Genomic DNA, 24,248 nt, shown 5'->3' with positions numbered 1-24,248 from the left:
TAGGGATTAGTCTGATAAAAAATCCCATAATTATTTTCTTCCTCTTTTTGGTTAAAGTTACATTTAAAGCACACACTAAGTAATGCCGCTGAAATGTTTTGCAGGGAAGGGGGGCTGTTGGATGAAAACACATTATCCGATAAGGACTCAGCTTAAGCTCATCACTTCTATAGTCGGTTCTTCAAGGTGCCCATCACAGTGGTATACAGCAAAATTAATCCAGCAGATAAAAAGTGTACTTGGCCATGTGCCTGAGAAAAGATATCATCACAGGGCAATGAGGCACTTCAAAAATATTTCTTTTTCTTTGCTGTGGTGAAGGGCAATTAAAATTGGACAAGCGAAAAAAGCATTAAAGGAGAACGTGCATTTGGGGCTCCATCGTAATTCTTAAACTTTGTTCTATTAAAGAACTTTGCTGGGGAGGATCCTCCTCCAGCTTAAGTTTCAAACATTGTCTTCTCCCAGCCCTTGTCTTGCCTCACTTTTTCTGACCAGCTAGGTAGTTGGCCTCCCATCGGTCCATCAAGTCTTGAGCCCCTATACTTTCTGCTTTCCTCATCTGGTATGTGAACACCAGCCCATCAGTGCCCAGGTCTCTGGTCAAGGTGCCCTTTGCTGCGTATGAGGCCTAGAGCTTCTTGCAGTCCTGTATCCAGTAACTTTCTGCAGCAGGAATAGAACATCTCTGGGTCTCTAAGTGTTGCTGAACTATGATTCCTATTATCCTGGACTACTGGCAACACTGTTTGGGAGTGATGGGAGTTGTTCTATAGCAAAGAGTGGGAGATCAATTCAATTGCAGAGACGTTCTGAAGGTCAGCATTCCAGAAGTGGATGAGGCCAACAGCTAAAGAGTAGAACCCCAAACACGAACATATGTTAGCCTAAAACTCTTCCTGCCAGAAACTATTAGTTAACCTTCCAGAATGGAGAAACACCCAAATAGTGTTGTCACAGGGGAGGGGACATGGCCATCTGGGGAACTCCAGAGTCAGATGAGGATCCCCAGAGGGGCAGACTGGATTCAGGTTTCCCACTTTCAACACTTTCAATTCACATTCATGAGTGTACATCTACTGAGCTCATAACCTTCAATGGCATTAGGAGGTGAGCCTCTTTGCTAGCTGGTCAACCTATGCCTGTGGGTTGATCAGGCTGAGCCGTAAAAACATGATCAATTATTCTCAGTTTGAGAGTCCTTTTACTGAATGGTGAAGGCAATCACACAGAAATTAGTGTGTCTGCTTTTTAAAGCCATGTACTAATGTCTCAAACTAGGAGAGATGTCTCAAGGGAAAAGGCAAGTTCTTTCCCTCTGAAAAACATTCACAGAGCCAATATCAGAAAGCATACTCAATCAATTGTTCTCTTCTTTGCCCTACTCAAACACCTACCCAAAAGCAAAGACATCAGAGTGCTTGGAGAAAGGCAGCTTGTCTTCTTCTGTCTCAGGTGAGAGCTGGTGGATGATCTCTGGAGCCAAATAGCATAACCAGCCATGCTGGACACGCAGCCTATCCTCCTTTCTGAAAGGAAAAGCAATAGCAATTAAAGTGAGGCTGTGTCTTGGCACTAGAAGCAAGATAAAGTCAAGCTGACACAACTCTGCAAGCTCTATTATGAACTAGTACTCCTTCGCTTTGACACCTCTGTTTGTTTCATCACCACTGCAAACCAGTCCTGGAGCTGTCTACCATTTTAGCTAGTCCAATGAAAGGAAACCCACAGCAGGACCACAAGCACAATAGTAAGAGTTTGATCTAATGACAATTTTTGGAATTACAGGCTGGTTCTATAGGCAAGACTCACCCAAAGAGGGCAGAGGGAGGGACCCATGGCATTACAAATGTTATGAGACGCCTATAAGCCCTCGCTTCCAAATAATTTCCTCCCATCACGGGTGGTGCCCACATGGCTCACACAGCACTTACTTGGAAGCCTTTGTCTTTCTGCAATGTGCAAACCCTGTTTTGTTCAACACTCACCTAAAACCATGAGCCTCCCATTTCTCCTTCTACAGACCAACAATTCCCAAATGACAGACAGACCATCTAATTTTGCTTGTCACTTCTGTATAATTAGCTGTCCTGCTAAATCTATTTCCCAGACATCCTGGAGGTGACATTACTATTGGTCCTGCCTGGCCATCCTCTGAAAAGCCACGCTGTCCCCATTTTCCTCCCAACCCTGGCATGCCAGTAGCCTGTTCCTCATCTCATCTGGAAGCCATTTTCAACCAATGGATCGAAATATGCCAGCAAATTAGGGCTTTCTTCCAATCACTGTCCATCCTACAAAAGATAGCACCCACTACCACACCTTAAAGCAACAGGCTGGCTCAGGGGACAGGGTCACCATTCTCTTGCCTATCTCTAACACCTTCATGCCACATCTCAGTACTTGCTACCTGGGGTGACTCCTTGATTTTGACCACCCTTTGTCAGTGCTGTGCTCATGCTACTTGCTTCTTCACTTTGCTGCCTGAGAGAACCAGTCTCGGGGCAGTTTTTGGTTTCTGCTGGGGCAGTTCCAAGTACATAAGAGCTCTTTTGTGGCACTGCCATGGGCAAGGGCGATTCAGAATCAGGGCCAAGCCATGCAGCTCCACCACTGCTCTACTTTGAAGGCCAGAGAAAGGAACGCTCTTCTGCGGATGCAAGTCTCAATCTCTCACCAGAGACTCTTTTTACTTTGTGGCCACATATGAGGCCCTTAATTGAAAGCTGCGGTTAATTGAATCACCAAGGTCACTTGAGGGGTTCAAGGTGACTTGCTTTTTCTTGCTGTCATATTCAGTCTTCTCCCATGCAATCTCTCCTTGTGCCGGAAAGCAGGAAAAAGACAAATGAGAAGGCAAGCTCCTTGTATGTACAGGCACGTATAACCCTTTGAAAGGGACATGTGATGGCTCACTACCAAAATGTTAATTTCATCTCAATCCCATAGCTTTGACTAAACCAGATCTTGTTCATGTCACCTTTGTTGCTTTGACTTATATTTACCCCAGTCCTTGAAAGAATCTTGCGTTTTCAGAAATCTCATTTTTCTCTCGCTCTTTCCTTAGTTTTTTTTACATAGTTTATACATTTTTGCATATTTTGTGTGCATAAGCCACAAATAGGTAGTTGCAAGAGTTTATATTTATTTAAATGTTTTATACGCTGCCTTGGATCCCAAACAATATTCAAAGCGAATACTGATTATGCTCCATCCTATGAGTGGAAAGCAAACCCCTTGTCCTTGTGTCAGCAAAGAAAAATTCATAGCCAATGTTTGACAAATGCTTGGATGTCAAAGGAAGCCATGGAGAAGGAGGTTAAGAGAAATCCAGATGAAGTTTGCTAATCAAACACATTCATGAATTTGCTATTTCTTGTGATGCCACCTACACAAACTGTGCACAGCTCATAATTTATTCTGAGTGCACAATATCCCTATTCAGGGAAGGAGGCAGCTGTATTCAAAACTCCCGATCATAATCCACAATCAGGTGGGAAGAAATGTTATAGTAAGGGGTTGCATATGCATACCAACAGATGACAAAGTCAGGCTTTTCTGGGCACATCGATTTAAAAATACAACTCCCCAGACAGCATGGCCAGTGTTAAAGGACAACGGGAAGCACAGAACCAAAACATCTAGAGATTCAACTTTGACATTCTGATTATGTACTCTGCCACTGAGAGGTGCCCTCTCCATTTGTCTATGGCCTCAACATGCCTTGTGCATGCATCTTGCCAAGGGTGTTGGGAAAAAACTTGACAACAAATCCATGTGTTCCTATTGCTACCTGAATAAATCATCCATTTTCAATCTGGAAATAGAATGAGTTGCTGAGATATTCGCCATCCCAGACATTTTCACTAATGTAGAAGAATAGATGTGGGCATTTCAGTAAGTCCTGCTAGTCACAACTAACAATGAATGCTGAAAGGCCCTCTTCTACACAGCCATTCAAGCTAAAAGAGCTCTTTCAAGTTTTCATTCTGGCAACCTCAGACATAAGTCATAAGTTATGAGGTAATTATAAGTGTATTGTTCATTCTTCATTCATTATGGATCATACTGCAACAAAGTCATATAGTTCTTAAAATAGGGGGGGGGTTTCCAAAAACAGGCATCATTCCTTTCTCTGGTTGTTGACAGATAAGAACCTGCATGATATGGCAGAATTGGGAAGGCTTCTAATGGTTGTTACTGCTGGGCAGACTGATAGGAATAAACGGTCACATATACTCTCTTTCTAGCTAGCAGGCTGCTTAGATCAAGACAAAGGCTGCCTGATATGTCCCACTCTAAAGGCGAGCTGAACCTTTAAGAAGAAAAAAGAACAGCAGACTGCTCCTCTAATACACAATGTCCCAGACTTGGGCAGTGGAGCACAAAAAATTGGGGTCACTCTGCTTGCTTTCGGGTGTAAAAACAGAGGGAACCAATGAGAATGCACCTCGGTAATTGGATTTGTTCAAGACCTCAGAAGCTTAGGAATTGAGAAGTGACAGGAGACATTCTTATAACTGGGGGAAAGAAAAGGAAGAGATGGTACTAGCACAGCTAAGCTAGAAAGGCACCCAAATCCTCTCTTTTAAACTGTGGCAGCTCAGGCTGGCCTGCGGACAATTTGTTGGTTGGGGAGAAGGGCAAACATCTTTTTTGTTTTCACCTCCCCCTGGCCCCAAATCCCATTTCAAGAAACAATGGTGACAAAATAGCCCCTTTCTTCTCCCCCACAACCAAGGACGCCAGGCCAGATCAGAGATGCAAGGTTGAACTGGCACTGAGGAGTCAAGCCAGGACCACCTGGCAGGACTGCTGACTTTGGCATGAGTGAGGGAGGCATCGTGCCTTGGGGTAGGCTACGGAAAGTCAGCCCACCTTTCACAAGGTGGCGGAGAAGAGAAGGAGGAGAGAGGGGAGCTGTGTACATTTCTCAGAGGAGGAGGAATAAATCAGGACTGGCAATGGACCAGAGATTCCACTATTCTGCTCCTGCAATACCTTCTTTCTGTATTCCATCCCACCAGTATATTTTAAGCCCCCTTTTTTCAAAATAGGAAGTGACTAATTGGGGGAACAGGAGGGTTGGGGCCATAGAGGGAATCTGTGAGCTACATCTGGCTCACCCCTACAATATAGAAGTGCATAACCAAAGGGTTGTTGCCTTTGAGAAGTCTACCAGTAAGAGAATTCCACCGGGAGACCATGACAACATCTCCCACCCGCTAGTCATTGATATGTAGAGGCATACCAGCTAGGAAGTGGATAGTGTCAACTAGGAAGAAGGCAGTAGGGGGTCCGGACCAGGCAAGTGGCCACCAACAAAGAAGGAGATGGTATCCCTTCTTTGCTGATGGGCTTTGCAGCTCGTTGGAAATACCATTTAAATTTCCCACAATTCCCCAGACTGATGGTACACCAGTGGCACTGGCAGAAATCCAAATAGCAGATAGACTAAGCCACCCAGGGCTTTTCAAAGCATCAGGTCATCCAAAAAGAAAACCCAGGACCAACGGCAAGCAGCAGATCCTGTCAGGATTCTGGCAGCACCAGCAGCTGCCCAAGGATGGCAACTCCTCTCGTCCTGGTGGCTCTCTCAGCAAAGTTCCCTTTTCCAGTCACTCTGGAGAAGGAAGGATCCCACATGCCATAATTAATGAGCACTTCTTGCTCTTCTGGGGAGAGGAACCCTGCAATTTTCTCTGTCAAGCAGTAGCAAAGACAATGGGAAGACAAGGTTTTGATTGGAGTGCTAGGGAGCCTCCAGTTTAAGGCCAAGTGCAATGGTGCAGCCCCCGAGCGGCAGGGCGTCCAGGGCTGCGGTAGCCTCTGATGCAGCTGAGTCATCAGAGGAGAGGGTGGGCTGTACCAGGACAGGCACCTGCAGATTAGCTTCAGGCATATTTGCAAACCTCTCCACTGACTCATAAGTTGCCTTCTGGGGGAAGCTGGGGGCCAAGACTCCTCCCAAACAGAGCTCGGACAAATTTCTTTTTTTTTTTTTTGACTAGAACTCCCGAGATGCCTGGCCATGCTGAGTGGAGGATACTGGGAGTTGTAGGTCAAAAACATCACTTGTCCAAGCTCTGTTCTGAGAATAGGCCCTGGTCTGGCCAACTGCAGATCAAAAGAAACTTGGCATTTCACCACCGATTAAGAACTTGCAAAATTTCCATTTTAATTCATGTTTGGGATGGAAAGAACTTGAGATTTTAAGTGTATTTGAGAGAAAATGAAACTGGCATCCTGGCAAAAGAACAGAGCTGAGCTCTTCAAAGTCCAGCTTTGAATCCTGTATGTTCCCCCTGTTAATTTGGAATTATGTCACCACCTGCTCCCCCTCCCTCCTTTGATAGGCTCTTTATCCTGGACAACTATATCATCCATAGAACTGGGTTCCTAAAGACCTGAAATAAGTCCAAAGAACAGTCTGAGAAAACACGGAAGTCAAAATTTGGTGAAGGCATCAATAGCCAACCATGTATATGTGTAGAATGGGAAGCAGATAAAAAAAATGAAACTCACTCAGGGTGCTGTTAACCACTTCAACATGATAACCGATATACCAGTGGAGAAGGAGGGGGAGAGAAAATAGGCAGGCCATTATCTCTTTCTTTAATCCAGTGCCTTTGACACACCATAATTACAGAAAGATTAAAATATGTGATTTATCTCACAGGCGGCTTTGCAATAAAGCAATAATTAACTGTGAGGAAATCTTCACAATAGCTGGGTTTCATTTCATTTCATTTCATTCCTTATTCTTTTAATTTGGGAAAGCACAGTAAGTTACATCTAAATCGGGGACCACCGGGAGTGAAGTTTGCCTGGAAGTGGACTCAGAGTCAGAACAAATTAATGTAGTTTCTGGAAAAGGAGATGAACATTAGAAGATGAGAAGAAAAAGATCACCATGGAAGCAGTCTTGATCTGGTTCTCTCAGTTCAGGCCTACAGCCATAGATCGGGAGGACCAATGTGTCAATGGCATTACCCCAGCAAACCTGTGGCCACTGTTCTTATTCTCATTATGTGGAGGAACCTATCACTGAAGCAAGAAGGCATGGATTCAAATCCCTCACAGGATGGCCTTGCTTGGATCAGTTACCATCTCGCAGCCACCTACCTCACTAGGTTGTTGGAAGATAACAAGAGTTGGGATGAGGAGTAGAGGCATACTGGGAGCTTGCCTAAGCTCTTTTCCTTCTGGCATGCATTCAAAAAAAGTTATCTTCTCTCCCAGCTTTTTTCCCCCTCCCTGAAATCTTTCCCATTCTGCTGGGGATGTGAACTTGGAAAGTTAAGTATTGACAAAGAGGGAAATAGTTGGCATCTGTATTTTATTTTCAGCTAGTGTAAGACCTGTGAATATTCTTTAGATTTCCTCTCCATGAAAATTTGACCAAAAAAGTATTATGGGAAGCAAATGCTTCTACCCCAAAATGGGGATTGGCACAGCCTTCATTAGTCTCTGGTTTGCTCTGAAGATGAAAAATTGTATTTTAGAATGGTACACTAGATACGTGGAATCAGCAGCCGCATGAAGCTGCTTCTGTAACCTACCTGCCTGCTTGCAGAACTCCTGATATAGTGAAGAGGCCGAAGTCGGTGATAACAACTTTCCCATTGTCATAGAAAACATTTTTAGATTTCAGATCTTTGTGGAGAATCCCCTTGGCATGAAGATAGCCCATTCCCTGCAAACAAAATAAGAGGAGAGGAGAGGCACTGAAAGAGCTGTGCAGAAAAGAGGGGTCTGGAGTTCCTCTAAACACTCACAAACACACATACAGTTAGCTCTCTGTAGCCATGGATTCTGCCTTCATGGATTAAACCATCCATGGCTTGAAAATATCCCCCTTCAAAAAAAAATAATCCCAAAAGCAAACTTTGATTTTTGCCATTGTATATAAGAAGCGACATTTTTTCTATGCCATTGTATATTATAAGTCTTCAGCATCCATGCAGGGCCCTGAAACCAAACTCCAACAGACAGCAAGAGCACAGTGTATGTTGTATTTGTTGTGGCTGAAGCAAATATGATTTAATGGCAGAATGGGAAATATATTCCAGAGTGTGTCTTAGGCCCCATCTACACTGTGCCTTTGAATCAAAGTTGGAAGAGACTTCAGACATCCTTAGTCCAACCATCAACCAGGGCCTCCCCAAAACATTTGCTGCCTGAGGTTGGAGAACTCAACATTTCATATACAGAAGCAGGCGATGTTAAAATATGTATTTTCTGGGAAATAATGTAGGAAATGTGTGCGATTATGGAAAACTGCTTCCAAAAATACATGCACCAGGTCAAAATGCATTACAATACATACATCAGGGGAAATGTGCACAAAATATATACAAATTAGTCCATTAGCTTCAAAAAGTTAATGCTAAAATGGAACAGAGTTGACTGGGGAAACCTGAAACTGGAATGCAGAGTGACGGAATCATTCATGCTTGCTTCCCCATCCTTTTTGCTTTCTGTTAAGGTCCTTTTGCCCCTAGAGTCTAAAACCTCTCCAGTATTCTCTATCCTAATTTATTTTTATTCTCTAGCTGCAATTGCATGCACTACCCAGTAACAAGTTACTTAGAATCATAGAATAACAGAGTTTGAAGAGACCACTTGGGCCATCTAGTCCAACTCCCTGCCATGCAGGAAAATCACAATCAAATTACGCCTGACAGATCGCCTACAGCTCTCAAAAAACCCCAGGCATCATACACAATACAGTCCAAAAAGTAAATCTCCCCAAACTCTAAGGCCCTCTGCCTCATTCACCTTTTCTCCTCTGTAAATTTTTCATGTTGGTGATAATTATCCTAACCCAACTTGCACTCGATCCATGGAAAGATGAGGCATTTTATTTACGGATTAGCTGTGTCCTTCTCAGATTTCTTTCCGTTTCCTAGCCTTTGCATCCAATAACCTTTTCGGTGGCTTATACTGATGTTCACAAGGACAACGACAAAGTGTCCATCCTTTAGTAACATCCACATTTTGTTACTGGGACTGGCAGAGACATTTACATTAATCAAACAAAAATTATGAATTTATCCAATTCGTGGTCTGCGAGACAATTAATGAAAAGCAGCTGCACAGCTTTTGGCTTTCAGGAGGAAAATGCAAGTCCCAGATTCTCTATTTATCATCTTTCTCCTTTTCAAATCCCATGCAAATAATATGCACAACAAAAAAGGGGGGAAACCTTTGGAAAATGGGCAGAAACTAGTCAATGGGAGAAATATGTAAAATATGCAACCATTAAAATGTGTAAAAAGCGGCATGCATTAGGAAAAGTGGGTGCTGGTATAATTATACATTTCCCAACCTGATATGAAACAAGAACTGAAGAAAATTCAAGTGGAATTCAGAGAAATGAGATGAAGGTAAGGATGAGAGGTTTTCACATCCTATTCATTACTTCAGTATGTTCTGTGGGGTCAGAAAGGAACTGCAGCCACAAAGAGTGCTCCCTTCTTTATTCTCAGCAAATGTATCTTGGATACACCATGGAGCTGGTCTTAAGAAAGGGTAGGCCTACAGGTCACATGCGCCCGCTCCACCTATTCAGCTGGGGACCCCCCTGTGCCCTCTCAAAATGCTTTCATTTGTGAAAAAAGAAATGTGCTCTTAAAGGGATCTGCCGGAAAGCATGACTCTCCTCTGGATCCCCTGCACCATAGCTTCACCAAAAATACAAGCTTTTCAAAGAAAGGAAAACCAACGTGGACTTCTTTCCAACTCTGGCTTCTCTTTCATGGGGTGCTGTGACCCACAAAGGGGCCTAGGTGCACGCAGACTGGTCGCACTTAATGTGTCCTGATGTTAAGGCACAAGCCAGAGCTTTGAAATGGTGGTTTTGGGGAACTACAAATCCTCCAGCCAACACAACTGATTCTAGGAACTGTAGTTTAAAAAGTAACATTTTCATGCAGTGGAATAAACAAGCTTATACTGGAGGAGATGTCCCATAGATATCCTGTCATTAAAGAGGTTTAGGTTCTTAACGGCAACAGTGTGGAAGTTTAGCCAGCAAGATTTGAACCACAGAGCAAGCATGTCAATGAGGGATTAACCACAGTCTACAGCGGGGACTTGTCTACACCAGCCCTTTACTCCAAAGTGGTTCAGAAATTGAACATGGATATCCAGACAAGGGCTAGGAATATCCAGTCCTTAATACAAGCTTGAACGGCTTTAACCCCATGTTAAGCAAAGTTGAGGACCGTGCCAAAGTTTTGTTGAAACTCTGGAGCAGCCCCGCAGGGTCTGAACAGCACAGCAGACTCCAATCTGAACTGCAGGCAGTGCAGAGGAAAAGGGATGGATCAGGCCCATGTCATCTCCCTTCCTTTTCCTTGGTTATGCAGGTGTCTTTGCTGATGTTTGCAAAGGTGCCTAGTGACGGCCAAGAGCTCTCCTTGAGCTCTGGGGCTGTCCAGCAGCCAGAAGGGAACAAGAAAGGTAAGGTGATGGTCTAGGGGAATTTGGGACTCACTGCCACTGCGGTAGACACAGGCAGAGTAGCCACCGCCTAGGCCACCCCACTATATGCTATGTGTAGGTGAGTCCTGAGTGTAATTGTAGGTGTAGGGGTAGACGTGTGTTGAGTGTGTATGTGTGTAAGTGCTAATCACTGTCCAAATTTCCTCCTACCATCCATCAGTGGGATGTGATCACACTGAATCTCTCATGGATCCTCGGATTCCAAGACATCTTGTAGTCATTTGAAGGACCTTTCATAAAACAGACTTTTCTTGCATGTTATTGGGTAAGTGGGGGGAACGGGGATCTAGCACCCCCTACTGGCTCAGAGATGTGTTTGGAACCAGTGTGTCCCTATGTTGGGGGGGGGGGGGGGTCTAAGGATGCTAATTGTTTCAGAATTCATATTAACTACTTTGAACTGAATTATACGAGTCTACACTGCCATATAATCCAGTTCAATGCAGTTAATCTGCACCCAGATACTGGATTATATGGCAGTGTAGAGGGGGCCAAAATCTCTGTATCCTTTCCTGACAAAAAGTCCCCTGAGTGACCAAAAGGAAATGTCTAAATAGTCATGGAGACAAAATCCAAGAATTATTTGCTCATTTCTGCTTCTCCTCAATGGTACTGTTAGAATAGGATTTGGAGGATTGTGTTCTAGGCTGAACACAAATTACAGGGAATCCGTGAGGCAGGCCCCTTGTAGAACCATGACCTCTAGAATCAAAAGCAAAGATGAGACAAATAGAGTCCTCCAGATGTTGATTTATTGCAGCTGTCATCATACGTAGCCAGCATAGTCAACACTGAGGGCTGTTGTAATGTGTAATTCGATAACATCCGGAAGGATGCAGTCTGGAAGCTGGGGCAACCAGCATGCTCCCTTGGCCATGTTTGGAGGACTGACATATAGATTTGAGATCCAGGTTCAAGTTCCCCATGAGCCAGGAAAAATTGGTTAACTCTGAACGAGCCACCCTCTCACACTCAGCAGGGACATTGTAAGGTTAAAAGAAGGAAGAAGGAGAGGCAGGTACCTCACCTTCCACATACTGAAAAAATAAATCAGGATGTTCATTTAACTAGTAAGTAGTGCTAGGAGAGAGATATTAATTGCTTTTCAAAACAAAAGTGAGGAAAGTGATGACCTTACTTAGCAAAAGCTTTCAGAGAGCCCACAAGTCATGGAGCATAGGGTGCTCCTGAAAGTTTCCCTTAAAAGGAGAGTCCTTCCCACCAACTCATCCCCAGAGAAGTGCCATTAGGCACTGCAGAGAGTCTTGGCGCAGACAGGAACTCGTATCTGCTCATTAGCCAGAAGATGGGGGGAAAATTAATGAAAGTCTATGAAACAAAATTGGGTCTGGAATGGAGCTTAATAGGACAGAAAGAGCCCTGGTGAGACAAACCATCCGTCAAAGTGACACAAAGGAATTGGGCGGAGGACAGCTGCCCGGTCCTCTCAAGCTTGGCTCTTGGGCAAGGGAAGGGCAAAGTGATGAGAACATTCCAGAACACCTCCTCCATTAGGATCATAGGCTAGAGAACCCCACAACTTGTCTGAAGCAGTGCTTGGAAAATTATTTCTTAAAAAGGGCTAGTTATAGTGTTAATCCCACCCGGTACTTATTAAAAAACAAGTATTCACTTGAATTGTTCTTTTTCTAAAAAGGAATTGCAACTTCTCTGAGCTACTTTAACAAAATTATCCAAGGGGTACCAGCCTGTGGCAGAAAACATGTCCTCCTACTATTCACCTTTATATTGCCTCAACCGAGCCTGACAAGAGCACAGACAGAGATGCCACAGTACTTAAAGTGGGTGCTATTCTCCCCCTTTCCTGAGGCCATGAAGACATGACAGCTACTCTACAAAAGGAAGGAATAAAGTTATCCCTTGTTAAGTCACAATCTTCATGTAATTTAATTTTACCTTCCTTCTCAGAAAAAGGACCTAATCTGGAGATGCCAGATCTGGCCATGGGTGCAAATGCCTTTGTCACATCCTCTCAGGATTATGATAATATGCTCTCCTTGGGGCTGCTTTGATATAATGTTTGGAAATTCAGCTGTGAAAAATGCCATGGCCAGGCTTTTGACTGGAATTGGTTACTGGGAGCCACTGTTACAATGGTTTTCTTGGCAACATTTGTTCAGAGATTTGCTATGGCCTTCCTCTGTGGAAGATGGCAGTGGAACTTGTCCAAGATCAGTCAGTAGCTTTCCATGGCAGAGCAGAGATTTGGCCCCTGGTCTCCTGGACTCCTGGTCTAAGACTCAAGCCATAGAACTTCTGGCAGTGGGGCATCTCTTAAAAATGTGAAAAGTGGGATACTAATAACTGAAATAAAGCATACCAAAGTACTCGCCCAAGAGCTTTGCCTCCCCCCTTGTCACCTACCTTCACAATCTCTTGAGCAATCTGCCTTGTTTTGTTGACATCCAGAACAGTTTTGGCATCTCTCACCACTACATAGAGGGCTCGTCCTTTGCACAGGCTGAAAGGAGACAATATTAATGTATTTATTGCAAGGATAGGGATGGGGGGGGGAGAACCAAGACATCTGGGCAATGAAGTGGGAAAAGAAGATACATCAAAAGGGAAGGATCTGGATTTAGAATAGGACATGGCGGTGGGTAGAGAGAGGGGAAGACAAGCCCCTTGCACACTCTTGGAACCTTGCTCCTGGTTACCTGGCTTTCAACACTCCATAGATATTGGGGAGGGGTGCACACAAAGAGAGCTCCGGGGAACTCAGACAGATGGGAATCATATGAGTCACAGTCCACATACACTGGGAGTGGGGGAGTCTAGTACAGCACTTGGGACCACTTTACCATTGTTCGGACTCCTGCCATCCCCAAATCTGCCACCGGGTGCATTTTCTCATTCTTCTCATGAGAGAACTATCCTGGATTGAGACGGACTTTTCATACAATCCTCAGAAAAGCAATAACCAGACTATACCAGTTAAGATGCCACCATTCTTCTTTCTTATACATGTTGCTGAGAAATCTATTTGTGGAGTGTTAATTGCCAAATACAGCTGTGGGAGTGGGGAGGGATGGACTGAAACCAATTAAAATCTGTGTTGACATTTGAATCAGGTAATGGAGTCTGTGGGTGGATTCTGCCTCAACTTTCCCCCCACAAAACAGGACCCCCCCTACACACTAACCCTTGCTCTTATGCCCACCTACGCTCATTACAAGCAAACCAAGCAAGTGTGCATGAAAAACCTGAACTCAGATCATAAACCGCCTAAAATAAAACCAACTCCAAGGATCACAGGTATTAATCTGATTCTACAGCGAGGAACAAAAGTGCCACTGCTTTTAATTGTTCTTTCTTTCCACCCACTGCTGTAGCCATCTCACCTCTTCAACAGTTCTCTCCTGCTCCTGGTGACACTAGTAATGGGGTCCAGCACCTTTCAGAAGCCACCCCCAAAGGACCGCAGGAAGGGGACCTGTTACCCCTGGCCCAAACAACATCTTAAGATGCCATTTCAAATGAAGTTCAATTCCAGATTCATCACTCTTCATTTAGGAGCCCAGGAATTGGGCTCCAGTTTAGAAATTAACCTAAGAACATTATATTATTCAGCAGTAGAGTTCAACAGGAAACCAATCACTAAAAATCACAGTGTAGGGTGGAGAAATTTGGCTTTCACAGTGTTTTGGACTATAATGCCCATAATCCCATCCTTCTGGGCATGCAAATCTCAAACACCTGAAGACTCTCTCTTGCCATACACCATGAGAAGGAAATGATAGGCACTGACTGCATCACATTTAAAGAAAAAAAACACCTCAATGGGGATTGGATTGTTATTATTAATGTTGCTACTGTTGTGTATTTGTATTACTCTTATACAGTAGGTTTTCCACATTTTCTGGGGCTAGGGGCACTGGACCCCCATGAAAGTGGAAAAACAATTAAATAAACAAAACCCTTTTTAACATGAGAGATCCCTGCTCTAGAAATCTGGAGGACTTCTTTAAAAAGTGTTATCTCTAGAAATCGTGAGGTACTCCAACACAACTCTATGGACAATTTCATCAAATCCCACTGGAGGGCAACTTCCAAGGCTCAGGGGTCTACATCAGGTATTGGCAAACTTCGGCTCTCCAGGTGTTTTGGACTTCAACTCCCACAATTCCTAACAGCCTCAGCTTTGTTTTCTGTTTCTATGAAAAATCATTGCAATACCTTGCAGGAGCCCAAGGCTTAAGTAGAAAATAGCCTTCACTGACCACCCATTGCTGCTCTGTGTTCCTTGTCGCAGCTCATTTTGCCAGCAATGGGCTAGTCAAACCATGCCAGCAGGCCATCTGCGAGGCCATCCCCTCATCCCCTCCTCATCTTGGAAGCCTGTTTGAATTGAGGCATCCAATGAGGCATCAGAAAGGCATTCAAACCAACTCTGCATGGAGCTGCAGCCGAAAAATTAATGACACATGTGAGGAGACTCAGAGCTCTGAACAGGCTAATAACAATAACAACAAAACAGCAACAACATCAATGCAAATGGTGGGGTGGGGTAATGGGGAACTCAGTGCCTATGTCTTACATTTGAAAAGTGTCACAATTTCACAAAAGGCATTTGATAAGGGGAAGCAATGGCTTCAAGACCAAGAGGAGTAGTTAGGCAATTATGGAGAAATCTTTTTACAATGGTTGCACTGGAAACCTATCATGTTAATGGAAATTTCATTTTTATCGGAGGGAGCAATACTTGCATTCTGCTGCTCCCCATATCTAAAATCAAAAGAGGGGTTGCTGTCCTGAAGGAAGGACTTGTAGAAGGAAGGAATGGTTGTTTTCTTCACCCGCACTGTTCCTTCCTCCCACAACTGCTTCTCTTTGTAACTTCCTAAAAGAGTAGTATGACAGCAAAATACCACAACAATGTTGTAATAGTTATATCTCCATGGAGGAAAGCATGCAGCATCCAAGGAAACAGGACCATTGTAGATAGCACCAGGAAGATTTTCAGCCAAAAACAAGTGCTGAAAAGGAAGCAACAATAAAAAGTTTTTGGACACCGGAGGCGGGGAGACAAGGGCACGGCTGATTCATCTTTCCAAGTGCTCTTCATCAGATGATGAGTAACCTGCCGATAAATTATGGTAGCAAATATTGCTAGCACAGAGGCTCCTCACTGCAAAAGAAATGAGATGCTCTCGGAAATAACTCCACCACGTTGTGTTTGCTAGTTGCTTGTGGCACCTGTTGCTATTGAGAAGAACCCACCTGCAATATCTTTTCAAGGTTTCTCTTCATTGGTGTTTTTTCTCTTCATCAGGTTAATTTTTTTTCTTGAAGCACCAAAGAAAAGATCTCAAGGAGGGAAGGAGCGTAGAAACGATTCTGCTTCCCCCCAGACAAAAAATGTTATTTTTCTAGGGTACTATTGACCTAGCTCTCCTTCAGTACTCCCGATGAAAAGGCATCACTGTGTAAATCAAAGAAATGCAGACTTCCTTTTGTACAAGCACTGCCTGATTTGCTCTTGAAGTAGGCCCTTCATAATCAGATCATTTGCCCCAACATGCTCTGCTCATAAATAGGAATTTGCATGTGTTAACTGAAAAAAGCCCGGTCTCAGCAAACCCAACTGAACTATACAGTGTTAGACAAGCACCTTCTACAAGGTGTCAGGACTGCTCAATCTCCCAATTAGAAGCACCTGGGCAATGCACTCCTTTCTTTACAGCCAAGCATTTATAGGTAAGGAGTGTTTGTATGCCAGAGGAGTTCTCTTCCCTCCTTCACTGGCCCAAAATGTGTACTGCTTATATTTTTGTTTGGTTTGAATGTGCAGGTACACAAATAGGTAAGAAAAAGAGGCAGTTGGACAAAAGTTGGGCGGACTACAGATAAAGAGAGAGAAGACTAGACAAGATGAGCATTCAAGAGAGTTGGCTATGAAAGTCACAGATTACATCTCTCTTGACCTGGCTATATAGGTCCAAGGCACCTCAAGGTCTAAGCCAGCACTAAGCACTAAGCAGTTGGTTTGGATGAGGGCAATCTACAACTGCAGTCAAAAACACTCCAGGATCTGTCAAGAAGGGGATCCAAAAAAAGAAAGAGTCCTGAAATCAAAGAAGGTGCTAGCAAAGGTTAGAGTCCATATAAAGTCATTGTTTCAAGGGACCATCTTAACTCACAACTAAAGCCTCTAGGTCTGTGTTTCCAGAGCCCCACGGAGTCCTCAACTGAAGCCCTGTAAGCAGGGCCTTGATCATAAGGAAACTTTTCTATTAGAGCAGTAGTTCTCAACCTTTAAACCTACAGGTATTTGGGACTTCAACTCACAGAAGCCCCAGCCAACTCAGCCAACTGACAGGAATTGAAGGAACTGAAATCCAAAATACCCAGAAGACCAAAGGTTGGGAACCATTGCACAAAATGGGCGGGGGGGGGGGGGGGCCTTCAGGAAAAAACAGAGGTGAATCCTCCCAAGGTCCTGTGCCAACTCTGGATCCAGACTTTTGATGCAATTTCTGATCTCTAGGCTCAGCTTCACAGCAAGTTGAAGACACCTAACAAAATATTGTCTCTGTGTTTTCTAAGGTAAGAGGTGGTTTTGATCATCTTTCCTCTAAAATAGAGCCTATGGCACCTGGTGTTCCTTGGTGGTCTCCAATCCAAATACTAAACACGGCTGACCCTGCTTAGTTTCTATGATTAGATGGGACCTAGTGCCTTTCTTTTTCCTGATGACCTTTTCTTTTGGTGCTCACAGTTGTTGAAACTGGAAAGCATGTAGTCTTCATAGGTAGAAACTTAGTCTTATTAAACTTGATGACTGGTCAAAGTCTTGAACTGAAGCCACTACCTTGCTCCACTGCAAACCCAACACAGTCCATTGCCCCACAAAAGATAAGCCTCAGGAATGTTAAGCTGCAAAGCAAGCAATGTTGCTTTTCCAATAGCACTTATGCTATCTAAGAAGGAAGCAGCCCACCAGCAGACTGTAAGTACTATTAGGAAGGAGGGGGAAACTCATTTTAGAGCTCAGTGTAGCATCCTGCTACCGCCATTGTCATCCCCACCTTCTCAGGGAATGGCCCATTTTGAGGCACAGGAAATTTGCAATGGGTTTGAAGATTGTTCAGCCAAGCAAACCAAATCTCAAATTGCTTTGAAGGTGGGAAAATTCTGCCTACCTATGTGAACTGGAGAAGGCAGGAAAATGAATCAAGCTAAGTCAATGCAACTTGTACGGGACCAAAGAGAGAGGGCATGAACAACAGCCCTTTGACATTCGCCAGCTGGATACAAAGAGAGCACAATGTGGCCCATCCACCTGGATTCAGAATGTATTTTGCCCCAGCAAACATTCTATGCAGGAATCTAAGTAGATGAAAGATGGTGGATCATGGATGGGACCCTAGTGCGAGGTGTTGATGAGCTGTAATGGAAATTGACTAGTGTACCAATGGATTGCAGTTTTCCCTCTGCCGACCTTGGAATATGCTTGCATCAACTGACTGAGATTTCCAATACAGACCACGTGTTGCTTCTGCAGAACATTACACAAAACCTAGCTCCTGTCATAACTCAGGTACTTCCAAGTTAATCTGCTTACCTGCCTAGAGTTCTGGGGCTCTACAATTCCCAGCCTCACCAGGGAGAACAGCCAAGGATCATAGAAGCAGGATGGAATGAGGTGAGATCAACCAGAGCATTTTGGGAGAGGCAAGCCCTTTAGAAGAAGGCAATGGGCTTAGACTGCAAGGGGTCTGGTCCACTCCAAGGAGGCTATCAGAGGATGAAAGAATTGATCCACAAGTCTCTTAGGTAAGAAAAAGATAGGAAAGGCAACAGGTGAGGATAACCTCCACTTATCTTCTCTCTAGACACCACAGAGAACAAGTAAAGGCAAAACAATTTGTTGCTTCGGCTTCCATCTGAAAGACCATGCTTATAATTGGCTCCGTGAGGTCTTTAGTAACAAGCAAAACAGTGCTGATCCCTTCTTTGCCTTTGAAGGCTCTTAATATATTCTCTGCTGTTTTCTTCTCATTGGACTTTGTTGGGAAAAGACAGCAACAACAAAGTTATTGGGGGGTTGTTATTTGTTGCAAGCAACAAACCTTTTGATTAAAAAGAATTGCTCAGCTGGAATCTGTCTTTGGCTGAAGAATCAGAATGTTCAGAGCTTGCTTGCTCTCACTCTCTCCTCCTCCTCATCCCATTGCTTCTTTAACCACAGACAAGTTCCAAGGAAGCCAGGTTTTTTAAACAAAAAAAATTGAAATCAAAACCTCTGGCATCCTCTGGACATGTATTAGGTTGTTTTTGGTACAGATTTGAAATTGCAGTTGTTGTATGTACTGAAACTGCATGATCTGTGCCCAATTTGAGGGAGAGGGGGGGGAAGAAAGGCAACATCTTCAGTCTTGAACTCCACACCATAACATTTTTAGGTAGGTCTCACTTGTAAACAATGCACAGTTCATTTAAAAATATACTCTTAACTGTGGCTTTTGCCTGTGTTTTTGGTCCATTGGCAAATGGGACTCATTCTCCACATAAGTGATTGTGAGCTCAGTCAGTTATCATTCCTTTGTTCCCCAGCTGCAGCCACAGCGTATGCCAGCAACCCTGGTCCAGAAACTTTTCGTCTTCCTCCTCCCAACCTTTCTTACTAACTGTCAAATTGAAATGGCATCTCCCCAGAGGTGGAAATGTGCTCATTTAATGTATGTATTAATAAGCATATTGACTTTTTCTCCTGTTGTCAGTCTCTATCAAGATTTATGCCCCTTCATGGCTTCTTATTGACTCAGGAAAGCAGTATTCCCACAGGTCAATCAATCCTGATCCAAACCACAGATGGAAGTCAATAGCTATTTATTATATGATGTATGGGCTTCATTACTTTAAACGCTATTAAAGGAAGAACATGGTAGAAAGCATAAGGAGGAAACCAAAGGAACATTGAAATCCAGGGACAAAAGCATTAGAAATCTCTTTCACAATCCAGCCTAAAACCCGAAAATAGCCTTTGCGAACTTACTGCCTTTCAGATGCTTTTGAAAGTAACTTTTACAATCACTTGCCACTGGAAATGCTGGCTTTTGAGAGTATACTGGGTTCAGTAAGATTGCCCTAAGTCTGGGGAGTATGACTGTTCTCATACCAACCTGCCTATTCCCTAAGATCATTGGGGAGGTCCTGCTCTCGCTTCCGCCACCATCCCAAATGCGGTCGCTAGAGACGAGAGAGAGGGCCTTCTTGGTGGCCGCCCCAAGCCTTTGGAATACCTTCCCCAAGGAAATTAAAACAACACCTTCTATTTCTTCTTTCAAAAAGCAGCTGTTTAGGCAAGCCTTCAGTGAAGAAAACTAGATTGAAGTGTCAGGAAGGCTAATTTTTATTGGCTGGAGCAAAATGTAATATGATCTGACAAGACTCCACATTAATGTATATTGTTTTAAAAATTCATATTTATGTTTATTGATTGTTTTATAAGTTCTATTTGTATTTTTAATTGCTGTTGTTTTGTACTATGTTATGTTGGAAGCCGCTTTGGATCCCTTTGTGGAAGAAAAGCAGGACATTAATAATAATAATAATAATAATAATAATAATAATAATAATAATTGGGACTAGAGTGGGGGCTTTGCAAAGTTCCCCTGCTCCCAGTGTGAGTCTGGAGGATGAACTTGGGGGAAACCAGGCAAAGGGGCCAAAGAAGGAAGCCCAGGATCAGAGCTTGAGGCCTCTGACTACGTCTTCCCTTGCCCTGACACTTGGCAAGCATTATTCAGAAATGTTCTCTGAGTTGCCTTAGAAAATAGAGAGAGGGGCACATCTGAAAGCAAGATAGACCCCAAGGTACTAACGGCTTTTAAGGGTCAAAGCTGATCTTTTTTATATAGCAAAAATTGCTGTAAACTATAGCAGAAAACACAAAGGTCAGGAGCACCACATACTATATGATACCAAAGGCATTCATTTCAGAACATCAGGGCCAAGTCCTACTGCAATAGTTCCCAAGAAGGGCTTCTCCCAGATCTGCCACCAAAAAGTTCTAATCTGCAGTGTATCTAATCAAATGATTTCCATGTCATTAAAACATGTTTTCCTTACAACTTGGGGGGGGGGGGGGAATAACAGAGAGGAAAGAGATGTTTCATCTTTGGCAGCCTTTTCGAGAAGCTTGCTAGAAGAAACAGATTTGTGTCTCCTGATATTTCTTTGGCATACCCATAATTAAATGGGCGATAGTAAGACATACATGAGCCTAACAACTCCTCATTAAGCCTGGCTTCCCTGAGACCAGCTGCTAGAGGCTAACAACTTTCTCCAAGGGGGAAACATCATTAGTGACATGAATGGGATGGGAAGTCGACAAAACAGGATGTAGAGAAGCTTCCATATTGCCAGAGGGCCAGTTTAACAAGCCCAAGGGAAATGATGGCATTTAATATTTCATCAAAGTGCTCTGTTTAAACACTACGTTTCCTTTTATGATTGTTTAATCAACGCAATGGCAGGACCATGATGGAATGTTGTTTATACTTTGGGAGTTGAAGGCTGAGGCATACAGAAAGAAGCAGACAAATCTAGAAGAACACCTAGACATTGGAAAAACACACAATTCATAGTTGGGTAACAGCTGCACCCAACTCAAATGCCACAAGTACATATGCTTTTGAGTTCCAGAACTCTTTTTACTAGGTGGCACACAAAAAGCAGATGGGGAAAGAAACAGATGAGTCCAAATTAAGACACATGTTACAGTTGCGAGGATGGAAGGGGCCTTGCCCTAAAGTGTCTAGTGATCTAGGATCTCACTAGGATTTTTTTTTCTCCCACTACCTTTTCTTCATTTTATTTGGACGGTCCTCCTCACTGTTCTCCTGGTCAGCTGCACCCAGACTAGTGCCAAACATCCAAACCCCTGATTCTGGGTCCAATTTCTCCTACAGCTTCCTTCCTTCCTTGCTCACTCATTGCTTTTAAGATTTCATTTCAATCATACCCCACACTGGGCTTACAAGACTGAAACTAATATCAAAAGAAAATACTGAAAAACATTCCAAAGAATCTAATTTTTAAAGTGCAATTAAACTGACTATAATATTCAAAGATGAATGAATTAAAACCAAATAGAAGCCATTAAGAGAGCAAAATAAAGACAGCACAACTGAAATCTATTAGTTCTTTTCTCAGCACAGTGAGCTGCTGCAATCCTGAAAGAATAAAAGGCTATTTGTCTTATGTTGGAGGGGAAAAGGAGAAGAAGCAGCCAAGAGCCTTTTGGGTGAGAAATCCAGTTCTGAGGAGCAGCTGCTGAGAACTAGGACACGTCTCATGTCACCACTGGATGGACTTGAGGGCAGCAGGACCAAGAAGCAGGCCTTCTCCAAAGACTTCCCAGCCTGGACCCAAGTTATGCAGGGCTTTATGGATCACAAGCAGCACTTTGAATTGTGACCAGAAACAGACCAGCAGATAGTGGGCTGTTTCAACAAGGGAGATACACGGTCTCTGTATCCAGCCTTGGGTAACAGTCTGCAGCTCTTTCGATCAGCTGAAGTTTCTGAGCACTTTTCAAATATATGTCCACATCAGAGTGCATTACAGGTATCTAAACAGGATGTAACTAAGGCATGGGATAATTTTGCTAGAACAGTTAGCTACAGGAACCCATACAATTGGCTTACTGACTTTAACTGAGCAATGGCCAGCTGACTTCAGTGAAAATATTTGTAAGACTGATGGTCAAGTGATCCAGTCTACATGGGTTTGAGAAACAGGAAATTAGAGGTAACAGAGTCCTCCCTTCCTGACCTTCCATCACTCAATCCTTGCAATATTCTGAGCTCTATTCTTTCACCCACCTCCTGTCTCTTGCCTATCCTTTGTTCCATTTCTCCATCCTTCCTTTAGCCCCTTCAAGTTGTCAAGCTCCAGGAGCCATGAAGCAATGCTGAGCAGGGAGGAGAAAATCCCATCCATCTGCCAATGCAGTGAAAGTGCAACCATGTGCAAAAAGCTACCAGAGAGTAGGCCTGTATGCTAGAGGCAAGGTCGGCTTTGCTTGTTGTTTCATGCCATCTCTTCTGCTGCACTCAGAGTGCTGAGCAAGACTTGTGATCACAGCTGTTCTCACTGAAAACTAATTAAGATTAATGCCAAGCTTCTACTTTGTTATTCCCCATGGAAAAATATACTAACCATTCTGCTGTAGTCCTGCCCTCACCACCTTACAGAATTCCCACTACATCACTTTGGGGGAAGCATCCCATCCAGAAAACGAGTGTTTACAAGTTTTGTGAAATGGACTGAAGTCAGCTGGCCATTGCTCAGTTAAAGCCAGTACTTGCTTCCCTATTAGAGAACTACTTGTGTATCAAGGACATTAGTAGAACAAGACCCTGAAGACACTAGAGTAAACCAGAGACTTCGGAGAGGGGAGAAACCCCCAGGAACTAAAATCACTGCCCGCTCTGCGGCCTGAGATTAGTCTGTTCTCTTTCTGACAGTGAAGACTTCATCTCTAAAGTCCCTTAGTGAGCAAGAGGCATCTGAGCTCTATCAGAGCCAACATCTCAAGAAAAGAGACTGGTCTGTTTAAGCACCAATTACTAGAAACTGACTTGTCCACCAGTCTACTTGAACTGTCAAAAGAGTCCACATTTGCTGGAGCCACGTGCTCATTCCCTTTGATGTTCTTTTATTCACTTAAGAGCTGTCCATGGTCCTGCCTGAGATACTCCTTCAGACTTCTCTTGGTTCGAAGCAAGGAAATGCTGCATTGCTCTTTCGCTGGACTCTTTCACTCCCAGTGATAGTGACATTAGGCCCTGGCTTGGAAACTGCCCATGTTATGCTGAAGAAGCATATGATCAAGGGCAATATACATTATGGAAACAGCAAGGAGAAAAACCATAGTTGTTGGCTCATTGCAAATAAGACATGACAGTCCCTTCTTAAACTAGCAAATCTGGTTGGCTTCTCATCCAACATTCCACCTCACAGTCAACAGCTCAACCCTTATTTTACCATTCCAGCTATCTAAAAATTTTCCTCACCCCAGGCACATTTTACTGTATTATCACCCAGAGATCCAGTTCAACATTTGTCAAATTGTAGAGATAATATTAAACTAAAACATGGATGACCAAAGGCAACAGTTTTTGTATATCTCTAAATTATCTACAGAAGATTGGTGAAAAATTCTGAATCCCAATTTTTAGAAATTTATTGTTACATGCCATCAAGTTGGCTCAGACTTAAAGTGAACCTATGGATGAGAGACCTTTAAGAGAGCCTGTTATTAACAGCCTTGCAAAACTCAGGTACTGACATAAAGAAAACTTGAGGTAACCAGGAGCAGGGTTTTGCATGAAAGGTCTGCTCGGGTAATCCAAACCAATTTCTGGACTCAGATTTACCTGAACTTGATTTTGGTTTGTACTTTTTTTTGCAGCAGGCTATGATAGGGGGTTCTTTAGGTTCCAAAATACCCAAAAGTAGATACTGCAAGCCAAAGGTCTGCCACTTTTGACCCAAGTAAAACAAATTAAACAGAAGAAGGAACACAACACACTTGGTCTGAAACATCAATCAAGCAGCAATAAGGTTTGTTTTGACAACATCACCAGTCTTTTTCTCACCCAGCTTGGAAAAAGGACTGATGAGGAGTATGCATATCTGCATGCATGCACAGGCTGTCAACTCCCAAACCAGCAGCACATGAGTGCACTCATGTTTTTAAATGATGC

General features: G+C 43.4%; 1 protein-coding gene across 4 annotated transcripts in view; it reads right to left on the bottom strand.

Annotated features, from left to right (window-relative positions):
- The window catches only part of ksr2 (kinase suppressor of ras 2), a 148,358-nt gene that overhangs the window by 17,375 nt on the left and 106,735 nt on the right, over positions 1–24,248 (bottom strand). For all 4 annotated transcript variants that reach the window (XM_062958725.1, XM_062958724.1, XM_062958726.1 and 1 more), the window contains 3 exons: positions 12,895–12,991; positions 7,563–7,696; positions 1,398–1,529 (listed from right to left, as the gene is read on the bottom strand). In XM_062958725.1, the coding sequence (XP_062814795.1) occupies positions 1,398–1,529; positions 7,563–7,696; positions 12,895–12,991 (363 nt within the window). The remainder of the gene's footprint in view (positions 1–1,397; positions 1,530–7,562; positions 7,697–12,894; positions 12,992–24,248) is intronic.

Source organism: Anolis carolinensis, chromosome X (genome assembly GCF_035594765.1).
Source record: "Anolis carolinensis isolate JA03-04 chromosome X, rAnoCar3.1.pri, whole genome shotgun sequence".
Taxonomy (NCBI): domain Eukaryota; kingdom Metazoa; phylum Chordata; class Lepidosauria; order Squamata; family Dactyloidae; genus Anolis; species Anolis carolinensis.
The sequence above is the reverse complement of the archived record's forward strand: the minus strand, read 5'-3'. Positions and strand labels throughout refer to the sequence as shown.